The 18,193-nt window shown below is 36.8% G+C and overlaps 2 protein-coding genes across 2 annotated transcripts; both read right to left on the bottom strand.

Moving 5' to 3' along the window:
* Window positions 1-7,913: 7,913 nt before the first annotated feature.
* LOC107815358 (uncharacterized) lies at window positions 7,914-8,698 on the bottom strand. Its single transcript, XM_016640929.2, has one exon. It carries the CDS (start codon window positions 8,559-8,561, stop codon window positions 8,037-8,039), a length of 525 nt encoding a protein of 174 aa, XP_016496415.1. The 5' UTR covers window positions 8,562-8,698; the 3' UTR covers window positions 7,914-8,036.
* A 6,328-nt stretch (window positions 8,699-15,026) lies between these two features.
* LOC142179785 (uncharacterized) lies at window positions 15,027-15,440 on the bottom strand. Its single transcript, XM_075250660.1, has one exon. It carries the CDS (start codon window positions 15,438-15,440, stop codon window positions 15,027-15,029), a length of 414 nt encoding a protein of 137 aa, XP_075106761.1.
* Between the last annotated feature and the right edge of the window lie 2,753 nt (window positions 15,441-18,193).

The following is an 18,193-nucleotide window of genomic DNA, read 5'->3' as shown; positions in this document are numbered from 1 at the left end:
TGGTCAGTGTATTAAATTTATTAATTTTTATTACCGAGCAACTTTGGTCGGTAAAATGAAAATATATTTTTTATAAATTATTAAAAAAAACGACCAACTTTGATCGGTATTGGAAAAATGTATATTTTTTAAATAATTAAAATTAAAATTTACCGACCAACTTTGGTCGGTAAGCTCAACAGTGCAGGCAAAATACCAACCAAAGTTGGTCGGTAATGTTGAATTCTAGGAATTCATTGTTCATTAAACGACCAACGTTGGTTGGTAATATGCAATTAAATTTTATTATTATTATTTACCGACCAAAGTCGGTCGGTTTTTTGGGTTTAATTTTGGCATAAAATATCTGTTTTGATAGCTACACCACCTGCCAGCATAGCAATACCACCAATTCACCTCATAAAACTCCTAATTCACCTCAAATCCATCCGCATATCCAACAACAACAACAATAACACAACAACAACCAAATATCCAACAACAACAACCAAACATCTAATAAATACTTTAAAATTAACAAATTAAAGTTCAATTGAACATAACAATCCAAAACCAAGTTAAAACTAATTAAAACAAGTTCAACATTGTTCAATCTAATTCAAAACTAGTTCTATTTGTCTAGTTCAAAGTATATAAAAGTATTGGTCAAGGGGTATTTTCTACAACATCACCATCACCGTCTGATGAACTTTCATCTACAAGACGGTATAGAGAACGGTCTTGTAGAAGATGGGAAGAACGATCACGGGGAGGACGAGAAGAACGATCACGAGTAGGACGGGAGGAACGATCACGTGGAGGTCGACCATATGGCGATGACTCACGTGACCGGGGCAACGGAAAAGCTCCAGTAGATAGGAGAGTTCTGATCTGAGCTTGCATGCCAAGGAATTGAGCATCTCTAAGCCTTTCTCTTTCCTTGGACGCTTCTAGCTCGAATGTGAGCTTTGTCACTGTCTCCCGCATAGCCGATAGGCTCTCCCTATTAAGTTGCTCGCCTTGCGATGAGGTCTCTATTCCTTGCATTCCACAACTATAGCGATGAAATTTTTTTTAGTAGGAAGCCCGTATACCTTTCCCAATTTTGGACCGCCAGCAGATTCCAACCATATTCTTTCAGCATCCTCTTCCGAAGGTTGGCTTGGCTCACCCAATTCACCAGATGGATGACTACGAATGAATTCCTTAATGTATATCCTAAACATTGAATTCATATCCAAAAGGTTCAATTTATATCCAAAAAGTTTAATTCATATCCAAAAGGTTCAATTTATATTATACAAGTTTAATTCATATCATAAAAGTTCAATTCATATCCTAAAAGTTCAACCCATACCCTAAAAGTTCAATTCACAAGAACAAATCCTAAAAACTCAATTCAATTCATATTCTAAGAGTTTAAACATAAACTAAAAGTTCAATTTATATCCTAAAAGTTCAATTCATATCCTAAAAGTTCAACTCATACCCTAAAAGTTCGATTCACAAGAACAAATTCTAAAAACTAAATTATACCATTCAATTTAATAATTCAATTCTAACTAAACTATTCAAAACAATACAAACTCAAACATTCAATTTATACCATATGTAATCAGTTCAATTAAAACAAGGCATAAACCCTAGATTTCAATAAAATGCAAAGTTAAATAATCAATTGAAACACTAATTAACTAATTCATAACTAATTAACAAAGCATTAAATTTATACACAAAAGAAATAAGTTGTAATTCAAACCTAGAATTTTTAGGAGGTGGAGAAGGAGAGGCGGAAGGGGGGTAGTGGCTAGCAGCGGCAGTGGGGGAGGGGGGGGGGGTCCCGTATATTTCATATCTATTTTCAGAATTACCGACCAAAGTTGGTCGGTACATTAAGTGTTGACCAAACACCGACCAACTTTGGTCGGTTATTTAAAAAATAAAAACTAAATTATTTTTTTTGTGTTTTTTTTATTTCTTAACATATTATAAATTATAAAAAATTTATTATAAACTATAAGCATTTATTTTATTTAACTATACAATTATTATAAATAATTATAAACTATATATAGCTTGTTATAGTATATGTTAGTGTATATATATATATATATATATATACACACACACACACACACACGCTTCGTTGTACTACTTTAACTACATATATAGCATGTTATAGTATATGTTAGTGTATTCATTATTTGTATTACAAAAGTGTTAACGGATTACATTTATATTATTTAGATAGTAAATATTAATGTGATTCAAATTAAAAGTTTGACCATGTTTGACCTATTAACTCGTTTACTTAATGCTAATAACTTCTTTCGTTTCTTTAATTTGTGATCCATATATATATATATATATATATATATATATATATATATATATATATATATATACATGTCAAAGATGTTTAGTATTAATTCTTCTATTTTTCATTCATTCATCATTAATAATAATGTATGACATAGATTAATCGATATAGGTCGAGACATTTTGTTTTTACTATTAATCGATATAGGTCAAACGTTTTGTTTTTAATATTCATCGATGCATCTAAGTAAGTTATAAGTTGATGAATCAATTTACAAATAGATATATTTGATGATGATCAATTATATATATTAATTAGATTATTACTTCTTCACAAGTTTATATATATATATATATATATATATATATATATATAAGAACACACACACACACTCTCCATTGTAATACTTTAACTACATATAGCTTGTTATAGCATATGTTAGTGTATTCATCATTTGTATTACAAAATAAAGTGTTAATGAATTACATTTATATTATTTAGATAGTAAATATAAAAGCGATTCAAAAGTTTGACCAATTTGATCTAATAACTGACCAACTTTGGTCGGTTATATTCCAGGAAATAAAAAATATCGACCAAAGTTGGTCGGTAAATGCTTCCCCTGCATTAACCAACCAACTTTGGTCGGTAATCTTAAATATAAATTCTTTAAATTTTATAAAGTATTTTAAATAATAAATATAATTATTAAAATTTTAAAAATTGGCCCACATTACCGATCAAAGTTGGTCGGTAATCAAAAAGTTTGTTTGACTAAGCAAGTTTGACCAGCTCGGTCAACTTGTTGACTAATTTACCGACCAACTTTGGTCGGTATGTAATTTAAAAAAAAATGTAATTTTTTTTTTGTTTTCGTTCATGTTGGACGGTTTTTTGGTGGCTTTTTTCTGACCGATAGGTAGCGCTTGATCGATTTTTAATGAATTTCTAGTGAATCAAAAGACGTCTTTTCATTGCAGCAGACGTAAACTAATAAACTAAGATATGGAAACTCGTGGTACTCAAATTATTGCGTCTATTTTTCAAGTTTAGCACTAACCAATGAGCATTTTCTAACGTAAAAATGTCAACTTCAAATTTAGTAGTAGTAGTAATTTTAACATAAATATAGGGTCGCCTTAGCATAGTTTTAGGAATATTTTTGTTTTGGACAAAAAGACTGGATGAGTCATCCTCGTACATCTGCTCAAAGCCATTCACTAACGGCTATCATTAAACCACAACCCAGTAAAATTTCACAAATGAGATGTGGAGTGGGTAGAGTATACGCACACCTTACCCCTACTTCAAAGGGATAGAAAGGATTTTTCCGAAAGACCTCGACTCAAGAAGACGAAAAGAGTATATTTATATCTCTAATTAGAAAGAACAGAGTAAGATTTATATCTCTAATTAGAAAGAACATATCAGTATATATATAAGTAAAAAATAAAAAGAGAGAGAGAGAAAAAGATCAAACAGATTTCCTACTCAGTTGTAAACTTAAAATAATTTGCAGCAAAGAGTATGTGACAAAACCATTGATGCAATCATATTTTACCCATTTAATGTTATTACTCCCTCATGTCCACTTAAATTGATTTTTTGGTTGTTTTCACACATTAAGAAATACATCTTTTAGCATTCATTAACAATAAAATTGATCATATTAGCCTTATTTGTTATTTGAAAATATAACAAATACTCATATGCCCTTTACTCCAAGGGGAACTTTGAAAAAAAATAAATTAATTCTTAATTTCTTGATATTTGAAAAAATTAAGCATTATGGACCATAAAAAATAGCCAAAAGTGGACAGAGGAAGTATATAAACCCAATATTAATTTTAGGCCTACTTTTAACGAATTAACCCAACCATATAAGTTTCATATGGGATAAGGGTGGCAAGTGGGCCGGTCCCAGCCCTAAACGGGCTAAGTGATCTGGTCCAAACGGTCCCGGTTCCAGGCAGGTCCCAAATTAAACGGGTTAAACGGTCTTTTTGCAGGGACCGGCTCGGGACCGGGAGCGTTTGGTCACGGGCTAAACGGTCCTGGCCCGCGGGCTACGCGGGCTAAGTGGGCCCAGCGGATTTAAAAAAAATTAAATAGAAATTAGAGACAAAAGGATGTTAAAAATAATATCTAAGTCTAAAGACAAAAATATTGTAAAGAGATATGCCTTGTAATTTTATTATAGCATTAAAAAATATATCAATATCTTTCTTAGTCTTCATCCCCCTATGGAATGAGCACAACAAGGTGCTAATACCACCATTGGGAAGAAAAAAAAACTAATCAAGATGTGCCAAAACACAAGTTACATAATACATACTAATTTTTGTTCATACAAGTTACATGGTATCTCTTACAAATTTCATAAATCTATCAAGGTCCGGAGGAATTTTCGTTGGTGGTGGCGGAAAAGTAGCTTGGTCATCGCCACTTCCGGGCGAAGCAACATCCTCCGCAAGTTCAGCTAGCATTTCTTCGTAAGTTTCGCCTTCATCTGGTTGTGATTCATCAAGTCCAAAATTTCTTCTTTCCGACCGGATCCAATCTCTGAAAAGTATTGATTTTTTCAAGCTCTCCCCCATAGACGCTCTATAATCACCGAGTTGAAGTGATTTTTCTTTGTCCTTCCACCATTCCAAAAGATTAAAGGAGCCGTCGGGATTCACTTCCTCAATTCCCTGCGACAAATAAACTTCAAGCTCATTTAGATGATTGAGAATCAGAAAAAGGAGGAGCTGGAACATTTGATCTAACATGATTTAATGCAACTTGATAAGTATTAAAAATAGTTTGAGCATTTATTCTAAGTGAGGTTATTGCTTCCGGAAGTTGAGTAAAAAATGGTCAAACGAGAGATGTTTCCGTCCATTTGCTAGGTTGTCTAGAAAAAGTAGGGGTAGTAACAGGAGTATCAGATGGGGCATTATTTGGATTAGCAGGGTTATCACTAGTTGGGTTAACATCAGGAGCAGGACTAGTTGGTGTATCATCATCCGTTTGAGTTTCATCAAAATCTATTTCCTCATTATCATTTTCATCAATAGTTGGATTAGAATAAAGAACATTCATTAATTCATGGTCTAATTGTTCACCAGCTCTAATATTATGGCAAAATTGAATTTCAGTAAATTGTAATAAACTATTATCGCTATCAAGAATAGGAGGTGTAGGACGGATATGGAGTTTGACTCGGGGAGCCCGGGGCAGTGGAGGAGGAACAAATTGAGCACTAGATTCGTCACTCTTGAATTTTTCCTCTTTTTTTACCAAAAAGTTTTTTTAAGGAAGTCATCTTAATTAATAAAGTAATAGAAAATAAATAAAACAAACAAAATTATAATATTAAAACTTAAGAGTTGGAACGAGTTTAACGAATTGACGAACAACTTATTGAAAATTGATTATCGTTGAAGATTTCAATTCACCAACTTCACAATTTTTTCACAAGTTGTAACAATAAAGTAAGCAATAGTAGCAATTATAGAAGAAAATTAGAGAGAGATTGTGATAGATTGAGGATTTTGTAAGAAAAAAATGAAAGAATGAGGATGTATTTATAGTTGAAAATAGGGAAAAAGTGTAATTATAAAAAAATTGGGATTAAAACAAAGCTGGGGGTTAAATGGCTATTTTATAAATAGCCAACAGTTATTTTTTAATATATTTTTAAAAAAAATAAAATAACCGTTGGGACCATTTGGCCCGCTAAGGGACTGATCCGGTCCCAATCCCTGGCGGGCTAAATGGTCACGGACCTGACGGGCCCAAATCATAAGACCGACCCATAAGACTGGCACATGCCCACTAAAATCGGGTCAAACGATCCTGACCCGTTCAACCCGTGATCCCGGCCCGACCCGACCCACTTGTCACCCTTATATTGGATCATGACCCCACGTTCAATATATGACTTGTATTTGTTTATGGAAAAATGCTTGACTTCTTTGGGTGCAAGATGTGTGAATGTGTCATCTTAATAATTGAATAATAAATGAGTATACGGATCTCTACTACCACTGCTGAAACTGAGTTACTACAACAACGTGTTCCATGTTTTTGCACTTCTTGGCCAAACAAGAATTGACACTCTAACTTAAGAAAACTATTGCATGAGACTGAGAGTTGAGGATCATTATTGATTTGCTGTAACTGTACTTTCTGCTGCTGCATAAATAGTACACAAAAGCACGTTGTGGACCGACCCTTTTCGGACCTCGCGCATACCAAAGCCCGGTTGCAAATTTTTTTATTTAAGAAAATAAAAAGTAAAGACAGAGGGACATCTAGAAAGAAAGGACAACAAGGAGAAGGCAAATGTATCATTCAGACTTGAGTACAAGAACTTTTGCATATCTACTACTCAAGAATTTTGTACGTTTGGACCCCTCCACCTTAGCACTTTAATGGCGAGTTTTGGAAAAGTAATTAACCGCCCAATCCAACCGATAAGCAGCCCTAGGAATTATAGTGGGGGGTTATTATTATTGGCTCCCAGGGATAAAAAAGAGGAGGATTAAGGTAAATAGACAATTAGAGTAAAACTAACCAATTTATAGATAAATCTTCGCAATATATTCTAACTTGCTTTGAATTAAGGGATAATTATTGTTGTCTCGAAATAGTCATTATAACATGCTAAAATGGTGACAATAAACAATAGAAACATTTTCAACAATATGTTTTTCTTCTGCTAAGGATCCCACTTTCCTTTGCTTCTTCAATTTTCACTTCGTGAAACTGTGTTTCAGAGGAAAGACAGAATGGAGGACACCTTCCTCATACATCATCACGTTACCAATTATTAGAGCATCGAAAAGGTAGTTTTATATCCTTAATTTTGAATGAAACTACTGGAAAAAGACATTAACTGAAAGCAGAGAAAAGAGTGAATATCCTTTTTTTTAACCTTCTTACCCAGTTGTTTCAACCCCCATTAGTTGCATCACATTACCCCCAAATATCATCACTAGATACCCTGTAATCTCATCAGAACAACGTAAATGGATTTGAAAAATTTATTAAATATCTATAACTGTTTGAATGTAAACACAATTACTATTAAAAATTTACTCGAGATCGTTGCAGGAACCCATAAACATTAAATACTGAATTCGTTCTAGGTCTCGTTACATTCAATTTCCCAATTTCCGTGGCTATGTGGTATTCTAGTACGAACATCAAGTAATCAACATCAAACAACCCCAACCGACAAGACAAGTTGAATCAGATGATATCACCACCCCAACTCTAAATCCAGATTTACAAACCTCGTTTAATGCAAAAAAAAAATTCATTACAACTCTAAGATCTCAACTACCGCGTATGAGACAAGACTGGCATATTGATTGCAGAGAAACAAGTTCCTTATTGTAATTCGTGAGAAAATATGATTTAAACATATTCAACTTAAGCAAAAACCTAGGAAAGAGTTGTGAACCATTCCTGATTCCCTGAAACTTCATTTTCTTACTGCGTCTGCTACAAATGCAGAAACACAAGTTTTAACTTTTCACTCATCTGATCGCAGAAAGTTTTTTTTAAAAAAAAGAAAGGAAAATGAGAGACACCTTCGAAAAACAGAGTAAAAAGGGGCACATGATAACATAAATTCATCATTTTAAGCTTCAAATACAGAATCTTTTACATGTCTAATACTACTAGTACTAAATTATTCATGAAATTTACACAAAATTAGAGTTATCTCGTACAATCATTAATACATTCATACAGCATACCCTTCAACTAGAGTCGGCTTCTCACTTACTTCCTCTTCCTCATCCTCTTTCACTTCCTTTTTCTTTCTGCCTTTGCCTCCAATCTCCAAACCCTGCAACCCTTCCACACACGATTCACCGCCTTCCGGCAGAGATGGCTCACCGACCAAATCTCGGCTGTTTTCCTCATCCTTAACACCGTCTACAACCACCACATCAGTTGTCCCTTCCGGCACTTCACCGCCGCTGCCCTTCTCAGTAATGCATTTTCCTGGATTTTCCTCGATACCCTCAGTGATTCCTACAAGAGCATCCTTAGAATCTTCGATTGGCGATGGAGTCAGCACACACTGGCCTTCGGGTTCGTCTTCGTCGTCCGATGCTGAAATCATAGATCGTACGGCAGTGGCGGCTTTGAGAAATGCTTCTTTGATTGATTCGGGTGGCAGTGCACAATCTTCGAGGCCTGCGTCTTCGAGACGAGGTGGTCGGATTTTGTCGAGCAAACTCTCGGATTCCTTTGTTAACTCCATTGTTTTAAAAGCCCTAAGTCTGTTGAATTGGAACACTAATGAGAGAATCGATTGTGAGTCGAGAATTGTGGACCACTTTATCTTTTGTAGAGGGCGAATCGGTACGTGTCGCCGTATTCAAACGGTCGCATGTGCTGACATAGGACACTATGTGCCTGAACCGACACAATTTGTCGGTTAAGAGTCCGAGACCCGAATATATCGTGAAACCCGTAGCCCGAAAAAAAATTTGAACCTATTAAATTATATGTTAATTAATAAATTAAGGTAAGAATATATTTTAACTAACTATTTAGTTTTTATTCCCCCCAACTAACTAGTGTTAAGTTATAAACAAAAAACCGGTCATGCATTTATTATTTTGATAGAAGGATGCTTGAGTCCTGATATTCATAAAAGCCACCTCTCAGTTATCCCAATATATACTTGAAGAATTAACGTTTATAGAGTAATAGTGTAAAAGATTTTAGATATTTACAAATAATTATTTATAATTAGTAGATATAGTTATATGAAAAATTTGACATAGCTGTAGATTTTCGAGAACATGACTCTTGATAGAAAAGTGTGGAGGTCGAGCATCAGGTTTGTAGGCTAGGACGTAGTCGATATTTTTTCTACTTCGAACCGGGGGTGAAGTTAGTTTGATAGGGTTGATCTTAGATGGCTAGTGGTTAATGTTGTGTTCATACTATCCTTTTATTTTTCATAGCACCGGGCTTAATTACTGGTTATTGTCATTGCATGTCATCTATTTCCTAGTTTTTATGATATTATTTCTATGGTTTTCGTTGACGGTACTGATATATTGTATCGTCTCTTTTCTCTTTTCGTCTTCTTGAGCCGAGAGTCTATCGGAAACAGTCTCTCTACGTTAAATCTCCTCGATTAAGAGAGGAATTTGTTGAATGGCAGCAGAAATGAACTAACGGAAATGGAGCTCGAAGAGGAAAACTGATTGAGAGAAGAACAGAGAGAAATCAATTCACATTTTGCTAACTCAGAAATGAGTTCTTACACTGACAAATATACACGTCGCTACTAACCTCCACTAACTAAATCGGTTAAATTACAGCTGGCTAACTATGATGTACACTAACTAACTACAGTTAACTAATAGCTGACTATGGTTAAGTGACTTCAGTGCATGCAGTATCACTACACACCCCTCCCCTCAAGCTAGGGGAAATAAAGACATTTTTTATCCCTAGCTTGAATACCAAGTAGTTGTATTGGCGAATTGTGAGGCCTTTAGTGAGGACAACAAATGGTTGGTCAGAAGAAGCCAAGTAAAGGATGTGAACTAGGCCTTGTTGAACTTTCTCTCGGATGAAATGACAATCGATATCGGTGTATTTTGTGCTTTCATGAAAGACGGGATTTGCAGCAATCTGAATAGCAGATTTGCTGTCATAAAATAAGGAAACTGGCACCTGAATGTCCACGGGAGTTAATAGCCCAACCAACCACACAATCTCTGCGACAGTAGAGGCCAAAATCATATACTCAGCTTCAGCAGAGCTTCTGAAAATAATGGACTATTTTTTTAATTTCCAGGACACTAATGAATTTCCAAACTTCAGTAGGTAGCCAGTGACAGAACGCCTGGTGTTAGGGCAAGCTGCCCAATCAGCATCATAGAAGGCACTTAGATGAAAGTCAATTGATGACATAAAGATCCCTTACCCTGGTGCCTACTTAACATATCTCACTAGACGTAGTGCAACTTCCAAATGGAACTGCATAGGCAAATGGATGAATTGGTTGATGCATTACACAACAAATGCAATGTCAGGCCTAGTAATGGTCAAATACAACAATCTCCCAAGTAGTCTCTAATAAGGACAAGGATCATCATGAACGCCAAGTAGATGTCAAACTCAGTAGTAGTGAGCTTTTGATTGAGCTCAAAAGGAGCACCTACAAGCTTTGCTCCAGATAATCCCAAGTCTGAGATGAGCTCAAGTGCATATTTTCTCTTATGCATAAGTATTCCATCTTTGCCTCTTGCAAACTCTATTCCCAGAAAATACTTCAAGGCACCTAAGTCCTTGATCTTGAAACTCTGTTGCAAGCTGGCCTTAGTTTCTTGAATAAGAAGGGAGTCATCGCCAGTGATTAATAAGTCATCCACATAGACCAACACCACCACAATATTGCCAGCAGACCTTTTAGTGAATAAGGAATAATCTAGGTGACTTTGAGTGAACCAATAGGACAAAAGAGCATGAGTAAGCTTGATGTTCCATTGCCTTCAGGCTTGCTTGAGTCTATACAAAGAGTTGAGCAGTCTGCACACCTGAGACTTACCCTGTGGATGAATGAATCCTTGAGGCAAGTTCATGTTAACCTCTTCATCTAAATCTCCTTGTAAAAAGGCCTTGTAGACATCCATTTGATGAATGTCCCAATGCTTAGCTATTGTTACAAAGATGACTGCTCTGACAGTAACCATCTTAACAACTGAAGAGAAGGTCTCTTGGTAATCTAGACCCTCTTGTTGACTGTAGCCTTTGGCAACTAACCTTGCTTTGAATCTTTTCATCTTTCCTGAAGCTTTACATTTAATCTTATAGACCCACTTGCATCCAATGGCTCTTTTGCCAAGAGGTAAAGGATCTACATTCCAGGTTTGATTATCCTCTAAAGCTTTAATCTCAGTCTGCATAGCTTCAATCCATCCAGGATCTTTGATTGCTTGAGCATAACTGGTAAGTTCTACTTCAGCAGAGAACCTGGTAATGAAGCTCTTATAAATGGAAGAAAGTGAAGAATAACTCATCACATCTGATAGGGGATATAAGCAGGTTGCTGCAATATGCTTATTACCAGGAACAACAAAGTCCTTGAGCCAAATAGGTGGCTTGGAAGTTCTAGCAGACTTTCTGATGGCTGAGGATTCAACTGCTGAGGATTCACCTGCTAAGGGTGAATCTTGTGATTGTGTCAAAGTCATAGGTTGATCACCAGGTGAGTTTGTAGAAACAGGTAAAGTAGGTGGTGACAATGTAGTAGGGATCAAAGGAGGTGCAAGTGGTATAATTGTTGCATGTGGCAAAGCAACTAAGAATATTTCATCTTCCATAGGCAGGGGAACTGATCCTGTGGTGACAGACCAAGAGTCTTGTCCTGCAAAACTGACATAAAAAGGGAATATGATTTCATGAAATTGAACTTCCCTACTGATAAACACTACCTTGTTGTCAATATCAAATAATTTGTATCCCTTTTGAAATGAACCATAACCTAATAAGAATGTCCTTATGGCTCTATGATTGAGCTTGTCCTGCCTAGGGAGCTTAGAAGCATAACACAAGCATCCTATGATTCTCATGTATGACAATGTTGGTACCTTCTGATATAATAAGTCAAATGGTGACTTATTTCCCAGAACAGTGGAAGGCACTCTGTTAATAATATATACTGCAACCTTTACCCATCAGCCCCAAAATCTAGCAGATAGATGTCCTTGAAACTTTATTGCTCTTGCAGTTTCAAGAATATGTCTATGTCTCCTCTCCACCATCCCATTTTGTTAGGGTGTGTATGGACAAGAGCTTTGATGTATTATACCATGCTGGCTAAACAATTCACCACAAACTGAGTTAAAGAACTCTAAGCCATTGTCAGTCCTAACAACCTTAATTTTGCATTCAAATTGATTGAGAATCATAGCAATAAATGCCTTAAGCACACCAGAAACATCAAATTTGACATGCATCAAAAATATCCATGTCCACCTGGAATAGTCATCTACCATAGCAAGAAAATATTTCATACCATCATAAGTGTCAACTTTGTAAGGCCCCCACATATATAAATGAAGTAGTTGGAAAGGAGCAGTAGCTCTACTAGTACTATGCTGAAAAACATTTCTAGTATATCTAGCTAATGGATAGACACCACAATGATTTAAGGAAAAACTATACTTATTTTGAAAAACAGGAATTTTTCTTAAAGCTGCCATTAGTACATGGCCCAATCTCATATGCCAAATCTCTGGATCTGATGCTGCTTGGACTGCAGGATAACCAATTATCTTATAGAAATTTTCTTTAAGATGCCCTTTCATATTGCACAAGTCACACCTTATGAGCTTATAACAATTTTCATTTGTGTGTCCACGTATATGGCAGTAATCACACTCCAAACTATAGTTCTTCTTCTGTTTATACCATGTATTCTTAGATGTAAACAAGGTTGTAAGACCTAAATTGTCAGAGACAGCACAATGTACTCTAGCTACAATTTTCTGGCTCCCATCTTGAAGAATCATTGCGTAAGCCTGATTAACAGTTGGTATTTTCGATTTTATCAGTATTTGGCTACGTGCCTGACTGTATCCTTCGTTCAATCCCATCAAAAATTGCCATAAGCGTTGGTACTGCTGGTGTTCAATGTAATCTTTTGATTTATCACAACAAGTCGGAGGTGGCATAACTGAGTCATATTCATCCCAAAGATCTTTTAGTTTCGAGTAGTACACTGATACAAATGATGTTCCTTGTGTAAGAGTGAAGATTTCTCTGTGCGAGTAGTACATTCGCGATGCATTTACTTTGTCAAATCTCTCACGCAAGTCCGACCAAATTGCATGTGCATTGGATCGAAACAGCACTCCACTTAACAGATTCCTGCTCACATTGTGCATAATCCACGATTTCACAATTGCATTACACTGATCTCATATGTTCACATGCTTTTCTCCATAGGTGTCTCTAATGATAGATCCATCGACAAAACCCAGCTTGTTGTGTGTGAGCAGAGAGACTTCCATTACTTGACGCCAAAAAGTATAATTTTTCATTCCAATCAACTGAAAACCAAGTGACAAAGCATTCGGAGTATCAGATGGGTGCAAATATAACAGATGATTGTGATCAATTACATTTAATCCTCGTTCAACAACTTCGTCAACCGCCATTGATGAAAATTAGGGTTTCAAGCAAAACACGATCAATCTCTCGTTCTTCACCAGAATTGCGATAAAGGACCCTAGATTTGATCAATTATTGCTCTGATAATGTGTTAAATCTCCTCGATTAAGAGAGAAATTTGTTGAATTGCAGCAGAAATGAACTAACAGAAATGGAGCTCGAAGAGGAAAACTAATAGAGAGAAAAACAGAGAAATCAATTCACATTTTACTTCTATCTTGCTCAACTCACAAATGAGTTCTTACACTAGCATATATACATGTAGCTACTAACCTCCGCTAACTGAATCAGTTAAATTACAGGTGGCTAACTATGATGTACACTAACTAACTACAGTTAACTAATAGCTGACTATGGTTAAGTGACTTCAGTGCATGCAGTATCACTACAAGAAAAATGGCTTTTACTGGCAATTATGTTGTGGCAATAACATAATTACCGCTACTTTATTTCTGTAGACGCAAATATTACCGGCAAATAAGCTTTAGCCATGGAAAGGAATATTTTTTCCGACAATTGAAGGAAATTGCCACTGAAGGTGAATAATTGAGAGAAGACTTCAGTAACATTTTATTTCCCTCCAATATTTTCATTCTCAATGTTTCCTCTCTAGATTAAAAAGAAAATATGTCTTCTTCCGCTGCCCCAATCATTAAACCCCTCTCTGTAAATCATGAATACGCAAATCTCAAATAAACATCTTCCCACCCAGTCTCATCTTTGCCATTCCACGATATAAATTCTCGAAGAGAATCGGGTTACACTGATCCCTAATCTCTGATTATTTTTCAAATCTATTTTCTGTTTCTGATCTGCCTATCTAGGGTTCATGATATTCCTTTTTTGGTATGCTTATTGTTCACATTTATATGATTATGTAGACTTAAATGTGGTGTATTAATTTTATATTTTTAAGTAGAAACTCTTGTAAGATACGAGGGCAAAATTGGGACCGAAATTGAGAGTATACGTAGTTATAGTCCAAGACTTTTGTCAGGATCCAACAAGGATTTGAGCTAATTTCAATAATAAAAGGCAATTGCAAACAAGTGGGATAATTTTCTGAATTTTTTTATAAATGGAAATGGATACCAAATTACAAATCTAAAGAAGCAAAATTAAGCTAAGCTAACTAAATGGAAACTCGACTCCATAGCTGGAAGATCTGCAGAAATTAGAGAAGAAGAAGAGGAAGTTAGAATCTGAGAGAGAGTGAGAAGAAGAAGAAGAAGGAGAGTGAGAGAAAAGAGTGGAAGGGAGTGAGACCTGAAATCCGTTATGCCCTCTCTCTCTCTCTCTCTCTCTCTCTCTCTCTTTGTCTGGTTTATAACAATCCAGTGCTGACGTGGCTTAATGTCGTCCCTTGCTGCTCATTAACGGAGGTTCAATCGCAGCCGTTAATTTTCAAAAGTTAGTTACTCCTTGTGGTATCAGCTTGAGTTCGAACCCAGCTAACAACACCTCGTCACTCCTATTATGCTACAGCTTAGATCATTACATACCCTCTCCCTTCAAACCATTCTTGACCTCAAGGATGAGGATCAAAATCAGGAAATTTTGCCTTGATAAAGTGATAGTCCTCCCATGTTGCATCTTCCGGTGGCAAATTGGACCATTGCACTAATACCTTTATAGCTGCTGCATTGTTCTTCTTCACCATCTGTCTTTGTAGGATTGCAACTGACTTTACTAAAAATTGTCCATCTTCGCTAGTGCTAGGTAGTACAGTTTGTACGACTACCCTGTTGCTAACCTTCCTTTTGATTAGGGATACATGGAATACAGGATGTACCTTAGAATCTGGAGGCAGTTCTAATTTGTAAGCTACCTGACCAATTCGAGCAAGTATCTGGTAAGGCCCATAATATTTAGAGCTGAGCTTCAGATTCTTCCTTAGCGCAATAGAAGTCTGCCTATATGGCTGGAGTTTTAAGTAAACCATGTCACCAACTTGGAATTCTCTTTCAGTCCTCTTCTTGTCAGCATAATATTTCTTCCTTTCATGTGCCTTACTTAAGTTGTCCTTAAGCAATTACTGCATTTGTTGTCTTCTCATGACGGCATCTTCAGCAGCTGGAACTATGGTTTCAAGGAGTGGGCCAATGGACAAGTGAGGTGGAGAATAACCATATAAAGCTTCAAAGGGAGTGCACTTCAGGATGGTGTGGAAGTTGGAGTTGTACCACCATTCTGCAGCATTTAGCCATTGTTTCCAATTAGTAGATCTACTAGCAGTCATGCATCTGAGGTAGTTTTCCAAATATTTGTTCACCCTCTCAGATTGGCCATCACTTTGGGGATGATATGTTGTAGTATAATGCAACTGAGTGCCCAGTAATTTGAACAACGCCTGCCAAAAGTTACTTAAGAAGACCATGTCTCTGTCAGTAACAATGGACTCAGGTGTGCCATGAAGGCTAAGCACCTTCTTCCAGAACAAGCCAGCTACTGTTGCAGCAGTATAAGGGTGAGATAGAGCCATGAAGTGGGCATACTTTGTCATTCTGCCCACCACTACTAGTATCACATCTTTGTTTCTTGATCTAGGTAACCCTTCTATGAAATCCATACTAATATGACCCCCATGCTTGGTTAGGAATAGGAAGGGGTTGCAATAGACCTGGATAGGCCAAATTGTCATCCTTACTCCTGACACACACATCACAGCTCGCCACAAAGTTAATAACCATTTGCTTCATCCCATCCCAATAGAACAGTTGTGATAGCCTTTTGAGTGTTCCCAATTGCCCAGAATGACGACCCATGGGTGAGTCGTGAAAAGTAGCAATCAGTTGTTGTCTTAGGTTACCATTACTTCCAACATAAACCTTCCTTTTTTTCCTGAGCACACCAGAGGAATAATGCCACAGACTGGGACCTTGCAAGTCAACTGTAAGCTGAGCAATTAGATCTATAACCTGGGGATCACCTTCATAACTTGAAGCTATGTCCTGCATCCATGAGGGAACTGAAGTACTGATATCCATTAGTTGTGCAGTCACCTGAGGTAGATTGATGCCTTCATTCTCATACTGTGTAGATAAAGCATCTGCCACTCTATTTTCAGCCCCTTTTTTATATTGTACCTCATAGTCGAGCCCCAATAATTTTGTCACTCCTTTCTGTTGGACAGCAGTGGTGACCCTTTACTCTAATAGGTACTTCAGGCTGTGATGGTCAGTTCTGATCATAAAGTGTTTGAACTGCAAGTAGTGTCTCCATTTATCAACTACATTCAGTAGAGCCATGTACTTTTTCTCATAAATGGACTTGTCTCTGTGCCTTGGGGCTAAGACCTTGCTGAAATAGGCCACTCGCCTACCCTCCTGCATTAGTACAACCCCAATTCCACTATGGCTAGCATCTGTTTCTACTGTGAACTCCTTAGAGTAATCAGGTAATATCAGCAGTGGGGTGGAAGTCATAGCAGACTTGAGTGCTGAGAAGGCTAGTTCAGCCTCATCATTCCAGCTGAATGAATCCTTCTTGAGAAGATCAGTAAGTGGTCTGCATATGGCATCATAACCAGCAACATACTTCTTGTAGTAACTTGTTAGACCCAAAAAACCTCTGAGTGACTTAACTGAACTAGGCCTGGGCCATTCAACCATGGCATGTATCTTGGTTGGATCAGTAGAAACACCTTTCTTAGTGATCACATGGCCTAAGTACTCAACTTGAGCCTGCCCAAATGAACACTTGGATTGTTTTTGCAAATAGAGAATGGTTTGTCAGCAAAGCAAACACAACAGCTAAATGTTCAACATGTCTTTCCAGTGATTCACTATAGATAAGTATGTCATCAAAAAAGACTAAGACAAATCTTCTTAAGTATGGTTGAAAAACCTGGTTCATTAGTGCTTGGAAGGTTGCAGGAGCATTCGTCAATCCAAACGGCATAACCTTGAACTCATAATGGCCCATATGCATTCTGAAAGCAGTATTAAATACATCCTCTTCCCTCATTCTGATCTGGTGATAGCCAGTTCTCAAATCCACCTTAGAAAAAATCACAGAACCATGAAGCTCATCCAATAAATCATCCACAATGGGAATTGGATATTTATCCTTTATAGTAATATCATTTAGCCCCCTATAGTCGACACAGAACCTCCATGTCCCATCCTTTTTCTTAACAAGAAGAGCTGGGGAAGAAAAGGGAGATTGGCTCTACTGAATGATGTCATTTGTCAGCATCTCCTTGACCTGTCTCTCTAGTTCATTCTTCTGATAATAGTTGTACATGTAGGGCCTCAAACTCACAGGTATGTTACCTGGCTTGAGAGGAATTGAGTGGTCCAGTGCTCTAGTAGGAGGTAGTTAATTAGGCTCAGCAAACACATCATCATACTGCTTTAGTACTGCTTGGATAGCTTCTTCCACTTGATCATGTCTGGTGGCTACCACTGAGTTTATCATGAACAAATGAGCTAGGAGTGCTTGCCCTTTCTTAAGCACATTGCCCATAGTTTTACTGGAAATCATACTTAGCTTGCCTTCTTCTGGAATTCCATGCAGTACCAGCTTATTTCCCTTTCTCCCAATGGTAACATAGTTCTTCTCATGGTCAAACTTAGTAGGACTGTGTGTCTTCATCCAGTCGTTTCCCAGCACAATGTCACACCCACCCAATGGAATGATGAGTAAGTCTTCCTTGAAAGGTTTGCCCTGCATTTTCCACATAAAACCTTTACA

This window comes from Nicotiana tabacum, chromosome 4 (assembly GCF_000715075.1).
Source record: "Nicotiana tabacum cultivar K326 chromosome 4, ASM71507v2, whole genome shotgun sequence".
Taxonomy (NCBI): Eukaryota; Viridiplantae; Streptophyta; class Magnoliopsida; order Solanales; family Solanaceae; genus Nicotiana; species Nicotiana tabacum.
This window is presented reverse-complemented; position numbering and strand designations above follow the sequence as displayed.

What these genes read in the sequence shown, in the direction of transcription:
- LOC107815358 (XM_016640929.2), bottom strand. Translation starts at nt 8,561, where the DNA reads ATGGAGTTAACAAAGGAATCCGAGAGTTTGCTCGACAAAATCCGACCA.
- LOC142179785 (XM_075250660.1), bottom strand. Translation starts at nt 15,440, where the DNA reads ATGGTTTACTTAAAACTCCAGCCATATAGGCAGACTTCTATTGCGCTA.